General features: G+C 47.8%; 2 protein-coding genes across 7 annotated transcripts in view; one reads left to right on the forward strand and one right to left on the reverse strand.

The window, feature by feature from the left end:
• LOC4812480 (putative phosphatidate phosphatase) overlaps positions 1-5,297 on the reverse strand; it is a 66,878-nt gene extending 61,581 nt beyond the window's left edge. The window contains exon 1 of the mRNA XM_001352352.4: positions 5,159-5,297. The gene's annotated coding sequence lies outside the window, so the exon portion shown is untranslated. The remainder of the gene's footprint in view (positions 1-5,158) is intronic.
• Positions 5,298-15,000: 9,703 nt separating this feature from the next.
• The window catches only part of Ten-m (teneurin transmembrane protein Ten-m), a 141,298-nt gene continuing 136,365 nt past the window's right edge, over positions 15,001-19,933 (forward strand). For all 6 annotated transcript variants that reach the window (XM_033384308.1, XM_033384309.1, XM_033384310.1 and 3 more), the window contains exon 1: positions 15,001-16,033. In XM_033384308.1, coding sequence (XP_033240199.1) covers positions 15,724-16,033 — 310 coding nt within the window. In that variant the 5' untranslated portion in view covers positions 15,001-15,723. The remainder of the gene's footprint in view (positions 16,034-19,933) is intronic.

The following is a 19,933-nucleotide window of genomic DNA, read 5'->3' on the forward strand; positions in this document are numbered from 1 at the left end:
CCCTCCCTCTCTGATACGAGTGCCAATCGCACGGATCAAATCTCTGTTGGGAAATTAGCAACATTAGAAGGTGGCTGGCAGGCTGGCTGGCTGGCTGGCCACAAGCCTTGGTAGATCGGTGAGCGGTGACCACGCAAGGGTCAAGTCGAGTGTGAAGCACTGGACAGCACTGGAACTGGAAACCAGTACACTCTGTGGCTGCTCTGTGGCTATCTTTGGCTGTCCCCCCTCTAGGGAGAACCTCAATAATGTTGACTAGTGTCTGGCCGGGGACAAGGGGGGAGACCACCGAATGAAAACCCAAATAAATAAATATTATTGCCAAGTTAGAGGCTCGGTTAGAGGCTTTCTGGCCAAATGCCAGCGAACCCGCGTGGTCGTGGCCATATCGCTGGCTGGATCTGCGCTGCAGTTGCTGTTGCCGTTGCCGTTGCAGTTGCAGCAGCAGCAGCGCCTCTCCCCCGCTGCGCATGCGCGCGTTTAATAAGTCTGCGGAGGAGTGCGGTGGCACGGGGAAGGGAAACGGGGGTGCGGGGTACGGGGGAAGGAAGAGCCGATTTCATTGCCGCGATATGGGCAGTCGGGGTCCACCCGGATCCGCTGTTCGCTCTCATCAACGGTCCGCGTAATGAGCCATTATTGCTTCGATGCGGCCTTTATTGCCATCGTCATCATCGCAGTCATCGCAGTCTTGGCCATCGCCAGAGCCCCACAGCTGCAAATGCAGCCCCGTTCCCCGCTGCCCCGCTGCCCCCGTTCCCCGCTGCCAGAGTCTTGGTCTGGCATTTTGGCCATATTTGTCGCCTGTGTGGCATTCGCTCGTCGCTGGCTGCCTGCTTGCTGCATTTTCTGTTGTTGCCAAACTTAGGCTCAGGTTTCCTGCCCCTTTGGTGCGTGAGGCAGGCATTAATTGGCATATGGCTAACATGACAGCCGTAATAACTGTTTATGGCTCTGTTGCTTAACTCTCTCTCTCTCTCCCGTCTCTCTCTGTCCGTCTCTCTATCGCCATAACAATTCTCCAGAGTCTCCATTTCCACTAGAAGAGCATTTGATGGACACGATATAGCCAAGAACTGGGTTGAACCCATAAGGCAGTGTATATGCCACAGTTACATCGAGAGAAAAAAACCCCTGATCGTGGCGAGTGAGCGCGGGCGAGTGAGCCGGGGGTAGGCCCACGAGCGAAGCGATTGAGCAGGGGCCTTGCCTTCAGGTAGATTTTATTTTATAATATTTTATACAAAAATATATGTACAAAATTCAATTTGCAGGAAAATTGTTTGGACATTAATAAAAATAAATATATAGAAAAATATATGTCATATTTAAATTAAATATATGTATATATATATTTTTTATCGAACTGAGTATATTCTATATATTTTAGAGTCGCTTAAATATGAGCTCTAGTAAAAAGTATCCCCCAATATTTAGTATATATATTGTCCACTTTTCTCTCAGTGTACTAATGATATTTCCTCCTTCTTCTACTTTCAGGTGAGTGTCGCCAAAAGATTGCCATTGAAATGGGTTTGTTATTAAGCAAATGGGGGGGACGATATTCCATGTGCCACATTTCCCGGTTCCCGGTTCCCAGCTGAAATTATTTTCTGGGTCAATTTTCACTTCATTAGAGGCAACGGCTAGATTATTTACGACTCACTCCAAAGGCCACCAAATTTTTAATAGTTTCTTGATGGATTTTTACATTTCAGTGTGTGTTTTTTCTGTGTGCCCCCGTCTGCTCTTCTGCTGCTATCGCGCAATGAGCTGAGGCACTGCTCTCGTGGTGTATGTTGTTAAATAAATCGTAAAGAAACAATCACCGAGAGCTGGGGGTAATCTACAGACAGATGGGGTTCTCCCCAGTTCTCTTCCCAGTTGCATTCCGCTGCGGACTTCGCTCTGCCCCCCCCTCCCTCTCTCTCCCTCTCGCCGTCTCTCTGTTGATCTTATCTGGTCAAATTCTGTTGTTTCGGGGGGGGGGGGGGAGACCAAAGCTCACACAAGAATTATGTATATTGAATGAGAGGAGCGATAATATCTACGAGTATTAGAGGAGTAGCTTTGTGGCAATTAAAGCCCAGGCCCGGGCATTTGTCAATAGACAAAAAGAAACAAAAAACTATCCGTGTCTCGACCCAAAAAATGCTGACCCAAGCAAACTGTTGGCCTGGTCCGGAGCCCGTAGCCCGGGGTACTGCTGGATCCCAGGCAAAACAAATGATATTTATCGGATATCGGCTGGCATGCCATTGTCTTTGCTTCTCTCTCTCTCTCTCTCTCTGTCTCCCTCTCTGTCTCTGCTTCTCAAGGGTTTGAGGCCTTTGAGGCCTTTGAGGCGGCTGCTTGTTAACCGAAATGCGTCAAATGACAAATGATTTAAAATTTATTATCGCTGGGGCTTTGTTTTGTTGCTCGGACTCTGGCTGGGTTCCAGTTTTGGACCCCACGCCTCCTCCCTGGGCGAAAGTGAAAATCTGTCGCTGGTTTGGGGGGTTTCCTTTTGTCACGGGCCCCCCCACACCCCATGATTAATCATGCGCCTGGAGCCGGCGAAAGGAGCTGATATAATTCCGAATTTTGTACTGTTTTCCAATTCCAAACAATTTCCGATGGCAATCCCAGAGCTATTTCCATATGATATCCCCTCTTTAATGATCTGACACATACATACATACATATATATATATATTTGTTGGATCAATTTGCTCTTTTGGCGCTGCCGTCGATTTCCGCGTGTTCGATAAACAAAAACAAAAAACACAAGAAACAAAAAAAGAAAAGCGAAAATTATAATCATTTACAATTCGTTGACTTTGGCAATGCGCAAGTTTGCCATTTGCCAGCGGTGTGTTCTGGCCAAACAGAAAACCAGGCCGAAAAGCAAATAAACAGTTACGCACTCGCGCACACATTAAACTATCAAAATAAACAGTTATGGGGGCCAAAATGGGCGAGTGGTGGGGCGTGGGCGTAGGCGTGGCACACTCGCATATTAATCAAGCGCATAATTTTGGCACTGCTGCAGCTCCTCCGTGGAAAACAGCCCTGCACCCTGCAATGGGCCAAATATCCGTACGTATCCGAACAACGTGAATAACGAGCGATAAAAACTTGGCAAATATAAAATGCAAACAACATTCAAACAGTTAGTGGACAGAGGGGATGGGTGGTGGGGGGGCAGTGCCACTCTGTAATGGCTGTTAGTCATCGACATATTCGACAGTTGTTGCCTTGTTGCCGGTTAACCGATGAAGAGCCATTTCGGGGAGAGCGAGAGAGCGAGAGAGAGCACGGTCCAAAAAATTGCTGCGGCTACCAGGCCACAGAATGCCCTAGAGATGGGAGCAGCGGAAACGCAGGATGCGATAGGAGCGAGAGGACCCATTGGCCATCCAGATCAGCCCTAGCGGGGCTCCACTGCCTACACTCAGAGAAATGTGGCACTAAATGGAGTTCTCTTTGATTTAAACATAAATTTAGTAGATATTATTTTTCAGTGGAATATAAAATACATTTAATATATTATTTAATCTAAATATGCAATGCATATATTTATTTTATTTTTGGAATATATTTAAGTCGAATATTTGTTTATTAAAATATATATTAAATTGGTAGAAATATGTATCTAAATTGTGGCTATAAATATAGCATTTTCTGGGATTTTTTCTGTGTTTTTTGTGAAAGTAGAACCATGGAAATGAGTGTAAAGGACACTATAAATAAAAGAGAAAGAACTCGGGCCATCACCAATGTGTGGGCTTCTGCTGTGAAGAACTACGTTGGAATGAATAGACTTTTTAGTGAGAAAAATCCAAGAACTTCCTCCGAACTCATCACTTCTTATAGAAGCAGGTCCAGGACATACCTGAATTTTCCAGAAATTCTTAAAAAGCAAAGGGATTTGCCACTGCAGATGGCTTGGAAATCGATTGAGTTGCATCAGACTGAGGTGACAGTGAAGGAAATCCCACGCCGCCTCGTGTCACGTGGCCATCTCTAGACCATATGCCCCCCCCCCCTCCACCGCAGCCACACACAGAGTTGTATTTGCATTTTGGCGGCTGGTGTTTATTTTCGAGTTGATTTTGAAGTGAACAGTTTGCTTAATTCACGATGCACGCTGGCACGTTGCAGGATGCCCTTCCCCGCCCCACCCCTACCCCACCGAAATGCAAAGCAAATGCAGAATTACGCATACGCAGCGTTGCCAAAGTTTGTGGCTGGCCACAGAGCTCTAGTACCACTACTCTCCCTCTCTCCCCGTTCCAAGTCCAATAATTTCAATAAATGCCGCACACAAACACACACACACACACACAGCGAGAGCGAGAGAGAGAGAGAGAGAGATGCTGCCCCTCGCCCCTTGGGGGCTCGAGGGTGAGGCTCGTAGGGGATTGGGGACTGGGGACTGGGACTGGGACTGGAGCTCTTCAGCGTTAAATTGGAAGCACTTTAGATTCACATTCAATTAATTAATTTAAGCAAATTGTTTGCTTCAAATTAATTGAATTTGCATTTAATTTGCGCTCACGAGAGACGCCCCCGACTGGCGGCGGCAGCAGCAGCGGCAGGAACAACAATGCAAACGGGGCAAGACACTCGCTTCCATCTGTCAGTTTGTCAGTTGCTCAGTTTTACCCGAGTTTCCTCGAGTTAAGGCCTACTCTGGGCCACCGTTCCCCCCGTTCTCCCCCCCGTGCCACAGCCACCGATTGATGGCCAATTTGCACTGCCCTGTTACCGCCCTCTCTCTTTCTCTCTTTGCCACTCTATCTTTGGCTCATCAATGTTAAATTTATTAACTAACTTCACTTGTGTGTGTGTGTCCGTGTGTCAGTGTGTGTGTGAGTGTATCGGCAAACAATGCAGACATTCTCCAGAGAATTGTCCAAAGCTTTTCCGCTCTAAATGGCCAAGTTTTAGTCGTTACAAAATGCGGAGCCGATGGTTGGGACCTTGTAATGAATTAACAATATAATGGAAATCTCACTTAAAATATATGCAGTGTGTGTGGGTGTGTGTGTGGGTGTGTGTGTGTTGGTGTGTGTCTGGCATATGAATAATGCAGAATTCTCAAAGTTCCGATGAAAACTATGTGCATTTCTGATCCAACACTTTGTGTGGCACGGCACGGCCCGGCACTCACCCCACTGATGGTAAATTCTGGCAACACTTTGACACAGCAATCCTTGGACTCCTTGGGCTCCTGGCGGAACGTTGGGCCCCCACAAAGAGAGAGAAGCGACTGGCTGGAAGGCGTTGAAAAGACTGAAACCGAAACCGAAACCGAATTTCTTCTAAGGGGGAAAAAGCTTGACAGGAAAGTGTAAATATCGCAGCGAATTGCATCAGGAAAACGAGAAAATCCCGAGAAAAGTCAATCGACACGACCCGCAACGGGCGACCCGCGACCCGCGACCCGCGACCCACGACCTACAGGTTATAATAATTATAATTATAATGCCGGCATACAATAATTATTATACGCTTTAAGCCAATTACGGACTTGGTAGCAGTCGCTGGCAAAAACTGGGGGCAGGGTCGGGCCAAGTGGAGAATAATTTGCGCTTTTCACACTAATTAAATGCGAATGAGACAAAGAGAGAGGGAGACGGGGAGAGAGAGATAGAGATAGAGAGAGAGAGACTGCATGACAAATGAATTGCATTGCATTTGAAGCAGCGACAGCAGAGACCGAGAGACCGAGAGAATGAGAGAAAGAGAGACAAGAGATAGATGAATTAAAGCCGCGCTGCGGAAAAATGATTAAAAATGTAAATTTTAATTCAATTTCGTTTGTGAAAAATACGAAAGGAAGCGCCAGCAAATAAAACTAGTAGCTGTAAAGTGGTTTATTGTGAGCCAGGACGCAGGACGCAGGACACGCAGGGCGCAGGACACGCAGGGCGCAGCAGTGGCAGCGACAAACTTTGCCGCGAGGCAAGGCGTCAAGACAAAGATACAGAAGACACAGCAAAAGAATGGCACCAGGAGAAGGAGCAGCACCAGGAGAAGGAGCAGAACACGCTGATAAAGTAGCTTGCCAGAGGGCCAACAGAACAGGGAGACGTGGGGGACAGGGGGGACAGGGAGACGGAGAGACAGGGAGAGGCAGTAGCAGATGAGTTGGGAAAAAATCTCAAGAAGAGACAAATCGAATTTCCCCATGGGTTGAAAAGCGAAAACAAGCCCCGAGAGAGCGGGAGGAAGAGGGACAGAGAGAGAGAGCGAAGCTGGAAACGCCCTAATATGATAATTATCAAAGAGCCTTGGATCAAATTCATGGCATCATAGAGAACGGCTGTGGCCCTAATTCGAGTAAAACAGCACAGATCCTTATTGAAGGTAAATCCTGGATATCTTCTATCATTTTTCAGCATTGATTTTCAATTTAAATAAACTTCAAATGATCTAGGACTAAGGGCATTTATAGATATATATATTCCCGTTTAAGGGAGACATCAGGGAATGTTTTAAAAGAATGGAAACGAAGGGGAAACGCCTTGAGATTCTACTCCTAGCCATCTGGAATGGAAATTCCGTAGGTCAGAGATAAACGTATACAATCCTAACCAAAGTACAGCATTCATATGCCTGTAAAATATATATTTTTTGAAAACTAAAGAGTACTTTTAATACATTGATTGATGGCAATGCTCTGCCCGACAGAACACTTGGCTCTTGAGAGGTTTGGGAATATATATGGTAGTCCCTAGATAGTAGTTCCTCTGGGCTGGCCTGCTTGGGTTAATTCTTAATCGATGGGCCCCAAAGACAGATATATGCTATAGATATTTATGCAGATTTGATCATCTGAAGGAATTTTGGATTATTAAAGGTTTATTTAATAATCTTTTTTATATTCTGATAGTTTTTTCCTCCCACTTTTGTCCGGGTAGAGCATCCGCAGGTCGCTGAAGCCGAGGCGAAGGCCAACGAAGGGCCAGTCGCAGTTGTCGGGGATGCAATGCAATGCAATGCAATTGATGATGCAGTCAGCTCTGCAGCAATTTTAATAAATATTTAATTAGGCCGCATCTTGTTGCCCCACTGCCACACACCAGCCGCAGGCAGCAGGCCGCAGGCCTGCCCGGCGCCACCCCTCAGAGCACTTTTTGTATGCATACATCTGGCCGTTTTATAGTAAATTTGCACAGAAATCAAATGCTAATTGATTTAAGCGGATTGCAGGGCAGAGTTCTCCCTGACAACAAATTATTATGGCCACTAGAGTGGCCGAGTGGATCCCACAGAGAGGGGGAGAGGGAGAGACTTGGAGGGGGGATTTACTTCTTTGGGAGGGGCGGGGGGCTTGCTGGATAATGATCTCCCGCTTAGATGATTTCCGAATGGGTTTTCCTGTCCGCCTCTCTCTCTCTCTCTCTCTGTCGCTTTCCTTTCTGCGGTTTCCCTGGCAATTGGCTGGGCAACTGATTTGGCCTTTGACCTTTTTTCTTTGGCCAAGGCAAACATAAAGCAGCTAAAAGGTTATAGTGAGCCCCTCTCCCCCCCCCCCCCCTTCCCCTTCCCACTCTGCTGCTGAGTGAAATGAATCTGCAATTCTATTCCATTTTGTGAGCAAAGAGAGAGAGACAGAGAGAGAAAGCTCCATTTTTATCCCGTTTTTTTTTTTTTGCTGTTGTTTCCTTTCTCGTTCTGCATTTTCCTTTTCCTTGGAAAACCCTGGATGGAAGATGATGATGGCAGGTGTGGACTTAACGCGAGTTAGCAGTGGCATGGAGTCCTCCTGGAGGGGGGGGCTGTTGCCGTTGCCGTTGCTCCTTATTCCATCAGCGAGGGACGGCTGCCAAACACTTTCATCTTTTGCCAGGAGCAGAAGGAGCAGCGGGGAGCAGCGGGGAGCAAAGGAAAACGGAAGTCGCAGGATGAGCCAGTCGTTCGCCCTTGGAGTGTAACAGATCCCACAGCGAATGCAAATAACTTGCAACTCGAGGAGCAGCGCAAAAAAGTGTGTGGCCAGGCGGCTGCGGGTAATCAACAAACGTTTATGGTTGCCACTGCCACTGCCACTGCCACAGCGACTGCCACTGCCACAGTGACGTCGAGTTGCGCTCCTGATGAACTTGTTGATGATCGCGCGGTCGGTCATTTGTCTCCCTGCGAAAGTACGGAATATACTTTTGATGCATGTGGCGCATGCAACCCCCCCTCAGCTTGGATTTGCATTAATATTTGCTACCATTTCACTCTCTCTGTCTCTCTCTCTATCTCTGGCTCTTTCTCCGCGCTGGCATCTTATGCTAATGGAAAAGTCGAATGACAAACAACAAGCTGTCGGGCGGGAAAGTGAAAATTGAGTTTGGCAAAGCGCGGAATAAACAAATTAAATTATAATTACTGAACAAAAGCAAAGGACGAGAGCGAACACAGAGAGAGCACAGAGAGCACAGAGTGGAAGTGCTTCAATGGCAAATGGAAATTTTCCGAGAGGTCTTTTATTCCGAGTTTTCTTAGATGATTGCTGGCAAACAGCCCCGCACACAGGCACTTCTCCAAGAGTCAAGTGCAGTTGGCAATCCCTTCAGTGAGATCTCTCAATCCAAAGCAACCCCCCACCCCCACCCCCACACCCACCCCGACCCCCACCGATTGCTTATCACCTTTGTGGCCCCTGACAGACAGACACATTCGTTAGGAATGTCCTTCGTGAAAGCCCCGTTTTATAGTTGACAAAATATTCAGCTGTGTGTCGTTAGCACTTTCCACACACACACACACACACTCGCACACACATATCTAGGAAATATTTGCCATGATTCGATTGTGTAGACTCCAAGACCCCCGTCCCCCGCCGCCCCCTCCTCTACCCACAAGCCCCAGCCTCGCATCCAGGCACTCAATTGAGTTTAGGTTTTGGCGCTCGACGCTCTCTGCATTGCTGGTTATTATTATTTCTGATATATGCGGTCTTACTCTGCGGTTGTCACTCACCCACACCGCACCACCACACGCCACAGGACGAGGACGAGGACCTGGAGTACAGATACTCCTCCTCCTGCTCCTGCTCCTCCTCCTGCTGCTCCTTCTGTGGTCTCTACTCCTCTCCCGATGTGTCGTCGTGTCATGGTTACATGCAAATGAAGCGTGAGGTTTTCCGAAAGGTGTTGAAAACGAGGATTCTCTGGCATTGAACTGAAACGTCTCCGCCTCTGCCTGCATCCTCCGTTTTGCCATCTGCATAATTCTATGCCCAAAAACCATTTTCCACATATTTTTTTTTGTCGTTTTTTGGTCCTGCCATCTTTTGCTGACTGGCAAGCCCAGAGCCCAGAGCCCAGAGCCGGGAGCTCTATTTTTCAGACCTCCAATTGGTGCAACATGCTGTCGAAATTGTTTCGTAATTGCAATGTTGACAGCAGCAGCAGAAGCAGCAGCAGCAGTCCACGTGGTCCTTGGCAGTCAGAGGCAGCTGTGAGGTGCCACAGGAAGAGGGTCTGGCATTAAGATTGGAATTTCGAAAGAAGAAAGATCCTGTATCGGAATGAAATCAAAGCAAAAAGGCTTGGCCTGGAGTAGCCCCATCCCTAGCCCCATCCCCAGCCCCCTTCTGGGATATCTTCTGCCAAAACAGAACGCGCCACAAAATTGCTCAAATGCAGCCAGACATTAACGTGTTTTCAAATTTTACGCAGCCAGCCAAACGGAGCGACAGTTTCCATTGCCCCGCACCCCGAAACCGAAACCGAACCCGAAACCCCCAGGAAAAGCCACACATGTGTGTAATTTTCTTTACGAGTGGAGTACAGGCGGAGGGGGGGAGGCGAGGGGACCAAAGTGTTGCCTGATAAACGATGTCTGCTCTTCAGAGTGTCCCCCCCCCAATCTAAGACCAAAACTCCAACGAAGATGAGAGGACGACGACGACGAGGACGACGACGACGTCTGTCGGAATGGAATGGAAAATTCAAATTTGAAAATATGGAAATGCCAGCAGCGACAGGCTACAAGCTACAGCGAGGCAGCTGATGTGATGCGTGCCCCATGCCCCATGCCCCATGCCCCATGCCCCACCATGCACCATTGAGAGTGCAGCGTTGCAGCGTTGAACCCCAAGTCGTAACCGAACTTGGAGTCGTCGTCGTCGTGGAGGCTGAGGTCGTAATTCGATTAACACCTTTCGGAGGCGGAGGCGGAGGCGAAGGCGAGCTCCAAGGCGGAGGCAACTATTGGCCTTTAATTGGAGAGTGGCGTCAATGATGGTTCCTGCAGCACCGCCGGCACCGCCAGTGCCACCAGATGCTGCCCCTTCTCTCCCCTCCCCACCGACGCGCCTCAGCGTCCCGCTTGTCTGCGGCTTATTAGGTGCGGAAATCTTTATTGATTGATGCATTGTTTGCTTTTGGCTTGTGGATGACTCTCTGACTCCGATTCCGACCGCCCGCATTGCCCGGCCAGCGCAGGGAGTACTGCGGAGGGGAGGGGAGAGCGGAGTGCCGTGGAGTGCCAAGTGCTAAAGTACTTAGCCCACAGATCGTAACTCTTTCAGCCAGACATCTCTCGTTGTCCTTGGGCCCCGGCGACACGTGTTTCCTTTTGGGCTGTGGAGATTTCCCCTTGGGATTGGATAGGGGCGGACCTAGGACAACACAGAGAGGCATATCCCAGGGAGATATAGCCAGTACTGGGCAGAGATTTTCACGTACTTTCAGGGGATCCCAAGGGCACACAGATAACTGCGAAATACAGTGGAATTTCTGCTAAATCTGGGCATTCAGAGTCCCAAGTTTCTGAAGGGGATCTGGGCCTAAGCAATGGTGGATATCTAGGAGATACTGAGAGGTACATCTGGGCCCTAGTTTGGGTGTTCATTCCACCCAGATTCAAAGAAGTCTACGCTGCAAAAAGACACCTCCAAAGGGAATCGAAGGGTAGTCCTTGTGTTAGTAAGAAATATCCATATTTGGGGGTTATCTGAGAGAACAGCGAATAGATTTCTCTAAGCCGAATCCCAGGGTATTCCCAGGTAGATGCCATAGAAATATTCGTTTCTAGCTCTCATAAAAGTCTCCCATGCCATGTGAAGGGGGATCTCAGGGGATCTACGTGTTTCGCTGTGAAGTGTACAATATTTACGGGATAATTCTCCCAGAGAACTATTATTTATTTTGAGAAAAGAAAGATAAACATATTTCCAGCTAATTATATAGTTTCTAAGGGGTATTTAAAGGACTTTTTGTATGTTTGCTGTGGAATCTTAAAAGAATATATCACAGAGGTAAAGATTGTGTAGGAAATGCCCCAGATACTGAGTGGATTCCAAGGAGATATCAAAACGTGTCCAGGCCTTAAAGTTTCCACTTAAATTTCTCTCTCTCCCTCTCTCTCTTTAGGAGGCAACCCCGACCCCCATGCAAATTGCATTTCCAATGCAAAAAGAAAAGAAACAGAGACAGAGAGAGAAGAGAAATCGCCTTTAATTAGTTCGCCTTTCGTTTAATGCAATCGCGAATAAAAAAAAAGAAAATATATAAAAAAAGAAGAAGAATATTTTTTTAATTTAAAACGCGTAATTCAATATCTGAAGTAATTTTATTTACCGCCCCCCTCCACCCTCCCCCCTCGCCCTTACAGTGGGCGTGGCACGGCCTGGGCTTGTCTGCGGCATAAAGTGCTGCTGCTGGCCGTCATTGTCGGCCACTTGACGCGCTGTCCCTGTCCCTGTCCCTGTCCTGTCCCCCGCGTGTCCTGTTCGATTTTTATGCCCAGGCACAAAGTTGAGTTGAGTTCAGAATTTTTGCGTGCTGTATATAGCAGGTATATAGCCTATATATCATATGGTAGGGGTATATATATATATTCATTCGATATGTGGAGCACGGCTCTGGCTGGGGGGTTCGATGGTTGCGGGGGGGTGTGGGGACTCTGTGTAAATTGAGGCAGGAAATGCCGTTCGAGGGTTCAAAGTTGATGATTTTCAGGTCAAGAGCTGGTGCTGGCCGAACAACAACAGCAACAAGAACAACCTGCCACTTGCAACTTGCCATTTGCCACTTGTTGTTGCCACTGCCACTGGTGCCCTTCTGCTGCTGCCGCTGCTGCTGCCGCTGCTCCTCTTTTTGCTGGCACTATTTTTTGTTGTTGTTTATTTGGAGCTGCTGCTTTTAAGTGGCGATCAAATTTCTTGATTGAAGCTTCGAGTGCAAGACAATGTGCAGCTGTTTGTCCTTAAACAGGATACACAAAAACAGCGAAAGAGAGAGGGAGACAGGGAGAGAGAGAGACAGAGAGAGGATTGCAAAAGTAATTGCTAAAAATTGAAGCTGAAAATGCAACAAATGCAGGAAGTTCCCGTGGCCGGAATAGAAATTTGAGACTGCATCCCGGATGGAATGGGATGGCATGGGATGGCCGGGGAAGTCCTTCAAAGGAGCTTGCAGTGACCCAAAGAGCTGCAGAAGCCAAGGCTGCACACAGACACATCCCTTGAAGGACTGCCATCGAGGCGATTGGTCCGGGAATCAACCCAGAAAACATCGAATGCTTTTCAGATTTAATTCGAAAAAGAATTCGCTATCCGATTGCTGGCAGATCGTAGAATGGTATCGCCATTCTTATCATGTGATCGATTTGTTCGATAAAAACTACAACTTATCGATATGTTATATGTTTGAGAGTCTATCGATAGCATTTGTTAGTAATTTGTGCTACAGCCATGTCTTTCGATCATCTTTATATAAGGAAACCATTCATTTGATCAATTTTCGATAGAAAAAACGTTTGTTCGATAACTTTTCGATGACCACTCATATTCAATTACATTGGAAATGGAATACATTGGGAAATTCACATTCAAAAACCATTAAGTTGATATATTTTCGATTAAAAAAATATATTTATATGCAGTTCTTTTTTAGATACAAAGTTTTATCGATTATTATTGTATTATCTGATTAGGAATCGTTTGAGAGCCAACCAGTGACGTTATTTTAACCTTTTTGCAAGACATATATATCCGTTCGCTTATGGGACACTCAATATCTGTACCCTGGTTCACTGGGGCCGAATCTGAATTTGTTTGACCTCTCCTCTGTGTCTCCCTCTGTCCGTGTCCCTGTCCCTGTCTCCCACTCTGCCCATCATATGCAATATGTCAAATGCAAGCCAGAGATTCTCGTGGTCTCTGGCTCTGTCTCTGTCTCTGTCTCGCAATCGCTCTGGAAATGATTCTCAAACATTTTTGCGTACAACAGGAAATTGACTTTTCATCGACAGTCGAGAAAGTCAAGAAAACGCACAAGACGAGGAAAAAAGACGTCTGAGGGGGGGCGGGTGCGGGTGAGGGGGCGGGGGCTGCTGTAGACCATGTCCTATGCAAATACTTTCAGACTTCAAAAAAAATTTGCGTCATGCGGCGTTGCCACATTGCGGTGGTAGTCGAGAAATGACAATTTCTTCTGCTTCTTCTTTCGGTGAAAGCTGTCAAAAAAGCTTCAGCAACAACTTCCGTTACATGGCAGAGGTGTATTGGTGGGTGGTGGATGGGGGGGAGGGGTGTAGGGATGCGGGAAGGATACGAGCGACCTGCGCTCAAAAGTTAAGCCATTAGCGAAATGTCCTTTACTTTGCTTCTAACGCAATTTTCTGCTTCTTTTCGGACCACGACCAGGATCCTCTTTTGCCACCCACCACCCACCGCCCACTGTCCATCCCCCTGTCCATTGTCTGTTGCTTCGTTAGCCACGAAGAAGTAGGGGGGTTGGGGGTGGGGGCATGCTGGTTCGGGCCAGGTCGGACCTGCTCCTGGTTCTGAATGACAACTTCAGTGTCAGCATTTTCGGGCCAAAACTTTTGCGCCTCCCCTCGCATGGGTTTTTTGCGGGGGTGGGCGGGTGCCAGGGCAACTTTTCTCCGGCGCTAATGAAGTTGAAGGATATTTTTTGGCTCTGGGAACTTTCCATTGTCCTTATCCGATGTAATTAGCAAATGAAAAACTATTTTCCACTTCCATTATTTTCATCTCCGAAAGGATTCCAGTGCACGCTTCAGGCACTGCGAAGAATACGAAGATGATGAATATGAAAGATGATTTTTTTGGATTTTTCGGATGCCTTTGGGTTTGAAAATGCTTATTTCTCGGAATTCCAGAAGGTTTTCAAAACTATTTCCATATCTGATGAAATTCCAGAGACACAGAAGTGCTCTGTTAACCCAATAACAGCGCTGTTCAGCGCTTGATTTATCTTCTTATGGCAGCCATAGATATGGCGGATATAGTGTACAATTTGGATATTTTGGTAGTATTTTCTAGTAAAATCTATTAAGTATTTCCCCTTTTCTGAAGAGATAAGAGTTCACAGTTAATTCCAACAACTGCTCTGTTACAGCAGCGTGCCTCTTAACAGTGTCAATGTTAATGGCCCCAGGCATGGCTGTAATCCCCGTCATTGGCACTGTTATTACAGCACTATTCGTCGTAGATAAATTTGAACGAAACTCGTTTGCAGAGCGCGTAACACGGGTAGCTGGCAGTCCAGTTGCTTAGATTCATTTCCCCTGCTGTTTTGGCAACATATTGAACGCACTTTTTAACCTTCAAAACGCAACAGCGCAGTCGACAGACCTTCGTTCAGTTGTCGCTCTCTCCTCCATGGAACCAACAGCACAGAACAGCGCTGCCAGCGCCGACTGCGACGACATGCGCACAAATGACGTTGTGCAGCAGCGGCAGCAGCAGCGCAGCCGAAGCAGTTAAACGAAAGCACAGCACAGCATCGCATCCATCCCCAGCCGCCCACGCCGCCAACAACACTTGCGCTCTTTTTCTCTCTTTGGCTGCTCTCATTTGAACGAAAGCCGAGCTCTCAAATCGCCGACGCTCTCTCGCTCTCACCGAACCGGTAGGCAACAATGAGTCTGATTGCGGCAACACTATTTGTATGGGCCAGACTCAACGAGCAACATGACGAGACGAAAACGAGCAACATGTCGCGCAACATGACGCGGATTTGAGCAACTTTTCGTAGTTTTCTCTCGAACTTCACTCGCCTCGTTTTCCCTCGTACTTTACCGTTTTTTGCTTTCGCCGAGGCAGGTTCGTTGCGCGCGCTCTATCCGTTGTCCGTTTACATCGCATTTTCGCAGCGGCCAAACAAACGAATTACACAGATTTACCTCTGTTTTAACACCGTGTTCTGCGTGTGCCGTGTTTTGGAGTTGTTTTTTTTCTGTGTCCCGCGTTTCGTCTCGTCCCGTGTGTGTTTTTAGACAAGAATTGGCCAAAAATCGGAGAATTATTTCCGAGTGATAAATTGTTGCAAGTCGTGGAAGGCCCTGGACCGGGGGCCCCGCGCAAACCCAAAGAATATACCAAAACGAGATGGAAAAAGCAATGTTATGCAGTGCAGTGCAAAGAAGTGATTAAAGAATAAAATATAGAAGAAGAGAACGAGAACGAGGAGGAAAGGAGGAATAAGCAGAAGCGACTCTAGGGATTCGAGAATCTTTCTTCTCTTTTCGGACCCCCTCACACTCCTTCGACTGCGAAGCAGCTCTGCTTCAGGAGTCCTCTGTCCTTTCTGCTTCTCTTCCACTCCGCCCCGCTGTCCGGCTATCCGGCCATCCGGGCCCGCAAAAGCCGCCAAGATTAAGTTCTCCAAGCAGCATCCACACCACGCATACCGGCACACGGACAACCTCTACGACGGTGGCACTGACACCGACGACGACGAATGTCCCTTGGAGTCGACCACCATGAATCCCTACGAGTATGAGTCGACGCTCGACTGCCGCGACGCGGGCGGCGGCCGGGGACCAGGCACGCTGCCCATGACGGGTCGTCACACGGCCGGAGGCACTGCCTCCGCCTCCGCCTCATCGGTGGCCGGCAGCAGCCAGACGCTCCAGCACCAGAACCAACAGAATCTGCAGGCCGCCGCCGCCGCCGCTGCCGCTGCAGCCGCCGCACAGTCGTCCCACTACGACTACGAGTACCAGCACTTGCCACACCGTCCGCCGGACGCAACGGCGACCTTGACGGCGCAGCGAACACACGGAAGACAAGGTGAGTGGAAGGTTGTGACTCTGGACGGACCCTGCAACGGGAGGATAAATCTGTTGTTTTTTTTTTCGTGTGATTCAAAAGAAATGTGACGAGAGGGGGCCATAGTTTTCGGCTCCCTCCAGTGTGGGATTCTGTGTGAAGGAAATTCAAGTGAGAGCGAGAGAGAGAGAGTGATCAAATGGGATTTTTGTGTGGCTCAGTAAATGGCCAAAGAGAAAAGCGAGGAGTGAATTTTTTTTATTGTGATTTCTGTTTGTGCTGAAAGGGCGTGCAATTAGGAAAGATGGATTTCTTGTGAATAGAATTTGTTCATCTGCGAAAACCTCTTGATCTCCTGACGAGGGACTCCTGGGCCCATAGTCCGATAAGGAAAATTAAAGAGGCAGTTGTAAAACAAATGCCCAAGTAAATTCCCTAATTATCAGGCACCGTTAATCTGCGGCTCTGCTCGGGTCGGCTCTGCTCGGCTCGGCTCTGCCAGAGCGAAACAGGGCGATGGAAAGAGAACAAGTTGCGACAAGTTTGAGCAAATTATGGCGCTTATCGCTGAATGCGGCCAAACATTTTGCATAAATTAAACAAATTAAGGCAGCGTCCCAGCCGAGGGAGTGGAAACTGGGAAACTGGGAAACTGATACGGGAGTGCGAGTGAGTGAGTGAGTGAGTGAGGGAACCGCACCGGGCCTGACATTGAGCACCGACCCGACTGTGCTTTCCGTCTCTGTTTCATATTTCATAATTTCCCTTTTTCCGTCTGAGCGCGTTCTTTCGTGATTTCGTGATTTGTCTGATTAATAAAGCGGGCGCACAAAAGCAGGACATAAAGCGCATTTGAAAGGGATACTCGTAGTACGTACCCCCCCCCACACCGCTCTCTTCTTCTGCATGCTGCCTGCGGCCGAAGGAGTTCGGTTACAATTGCCTGCTTGCTGTACTCTCCCTCTCTGCCCAGCCTGCAGCTGTTGCTGTCCCGCTCGCACTTGCAGTGATCTCTTTGTACCCCTGAGGAGGGTATACTACTTTTCTATGCTCTTGTGACAAAATACTCGTTCCTCCAATGCGGAGGGTATCCTTTGGTCGGCTCTGGGGTTTTTTTTTGTATAGTGTATCTCTGATTAGCACCTGTGCAACGAAAGATTTATCCCACAAAAACTGTTTCCACACTCTTGGTCCCGCTGCCCGCTCCCCGCTCCCCTCCCCTCTCAACTCATCTCTTTATTTCTTTTCTTTTCTCCTTCTATAACCACAAATAAAGACACGCTTCGACATGTCTCAGTTTTATTATTTCCGACTCTTCCTCTGCCGGCGTACGCTTTGCCTTTTGCTTTTTGGGTTTTTTCTTGGCATTCGAACTTACGGACAGGAACAGACACGCTCACACACATGCCCTGCCCCGTAAAACGGAATTTACATAACTTTATTTCTGGCATTTCCTCTTTTGTGCTGTTGCTGTTGCTGCTGCTGGCTTTTCTTTTTCTCCGTCTCCGTCTTCTTCTTCTTCATCCTCATCATCCTGCATTCCTCCTCTGGCTCTGGCTCTTGCTCTCTCCATCTTTTCATCGTTTCTGTGGTGTTATAAAAACAATTGCCAAAACAATTGAAAAAGCTTTGAAAGGAAATAAAAAATCGAAGGGAAATCGAACGAAAGAAAAGAACAAGAATATGAGATGAAAATGTATGTGTGTGTGTGTGTGTGTGCTACCTGGGAAAAACAGAGACGGAGCAACAAAGAGGGAGAGAGAGTGAGTCAGAGAGAGAGAGAGGGGAGGGTATTGTAAATTTACAACAACAAATAAATTTCGTAACTGGCAAACAATAAATTCCTGAGACCCGAAAAGACTTGAGAAAATTTCTTGTTTTCGTTGTTTTTTTTTTGTTCCTTCTCGGTTTTTGGCGCAAGAAATAAAATTCAATCAAGGGACGGTGTGGGGCGAGCGGAGCCCAGAGAGGGGTGTTGCTGGGAGGGAGAAGCTCGTAAATTTTCAACACTTCACCAGGCATCCTCCAGCTTTTCCTGCTGCTACCCCTCCACTCCCCTCCTGTCCCCTCCCGTTACCCCCGTGTGTCATAAAATTGCCAAAAAGCCAGAACCAGAACCAGAAAAGCGCAAAAAAAAAATGAAAGGAATTCTCCTGCTCCCTCTCTTTGTGGCGTTGTCTCTCTCCCCCTCTCTCTCTCTTTCTCTCGCTGACAGTGTGTTGATGTGCGAAAATGTTGCTGGTAAAAGTCAGAGAAAAATGCGAGGAAAATGAAATTTCAATGTCTCAATGTTTGATTTGTCAGCCAAACGGCCTCCTGGGCTGACCGCCCGCCCTCACGCCCCCACGCCCACCAATTAGCCAAATTAGCCCCCAAGAAACACACAGTCTCCCCCCCCCACTGCCCGCCCCTCTGTTCTGGGGCCACTTTGCATTATTAAACGGAAAGCCATACCCATGGCGCTACTCCTCCAGATGGCCTCCAACAAAAAAAACAAATTCCAAACCGAAAAACCCAATCGCAATCACAATGAAAACCAAAAGCGAAAAAGAGCGCGAAACACGCAACTAATTTCGAAAATGGAAACCAATTCAACCCCGGGACAAGGTCAGGCCCCGGATTTTGGATTGGATTGGAATCGCTGTTGCCAGGAATCAATCGCGCTGTGTGTTCGATTTTCTCACACTGCGTTTTTCCAGCAAAACAGCAGAATGGGAAAATTATTTGTATAGTTTATCCCCTGTCGCCCCCCCTCCCCCTATCCCTCTCCCAGTCTACTGCTGACAGCTAATGAGGCCACTTTGTTTATTTTTGTCTTGGCCACAATTTTGCGAAAAAAAAAAAACCACAAAAAACCGAAACGAAAATCTGAAAACCGAAATCCACATTCAATTATTTTATGCATCTTAACAGCTGTGGAGTGTGTGGAGTGCTATTGTTGCCACTGCCACTGCCACTGATGGTGCTGGTGGCTGCCGTTTCCCCATAAACAAATCCATTCCGTACGGAATTGTTTGGTTTTGCGGGCGGTATAATTACGGGCAACGGGTGCCTGATCCCAAGGCCCGAACCGAACCAATACCGAACCGATCCCAAGATTCTTGCCTCTCTTGGCATGGGCATGTTTCAACAAGTTTGTGCTTGCGGTGTGCTTGCTCCCACTTGTTCTCTAAAGAGAGAGAGAGAGAGCGAGCGAGAGAGCACTATGCGGTGGCTATTTTTGGTTCTTCTCGTTTTAGCAGGGGGCAATACTTATTATTGTACAAGTGGATGGAATGGAATGGGATGGAATGGAATGGAGATCTGAGTGTGTGTGTGTGTTAGGGCTTCCTGTGTGCGTCATGGAAGATTTGTTGAGTCAGATATGGAGAACTCTCGTATATGATTCGGGATCCTGCTGCACGGCCGCCGTTGACATAGTCCTCGGCCTAAGCATCCCATCAGTATCGCTGATCCTCTTTTCGGCCTTTGGCTAAGCCGCTCATCGACTAATCCCCCGACAACAACAACCTGAGAAGGGACAACCAATCCAGTGTCCTGCCGATAATGACACCGCAAAGCCCCAGCTGTCATACTCGCATCGGCAGGTCCGGGGGGGGGGGGCTCTTGTCGGGGCATTGTCGAATCGCGGCTAAAACTTTACAATTCCGATTTCCAATTTCGGCCCCAGCCCCGGCCCAGGCCCGGTCCAGGACATTTGTTAAGTGTCTGCAGGGATTTTTGGGAAACTGGGAAAAAAAAACTGTCAATGGCAGGGGACTAGGCGCCGGGCGATGGCCAGGGGGGAGGAAGGGAATGAATGCCAACTTATTACTTCCTGACAGCTGTCAAAAAATATATGCAAACACCCGACAGGACACCGACAACAACAACAACAACAAAAACACGGACAAGGGGGAAAACTATGCGTGGAAATGTGCG

Source organism: Drosophila pseudoobscura, chromosome X, assembly GCF_009870125.1.
Source record: "Drosophila pseudoobscura strain MV-25-SWS-2005 chromosome X, UCI_Dpse_MV25, whole genome shotgun sequence".
NCBI lineage: Eukaryota > Metazoa > Arthropoda > Insecta > Diptera > Drosophilidae > Drosophila > Drosophila pseudoobscura.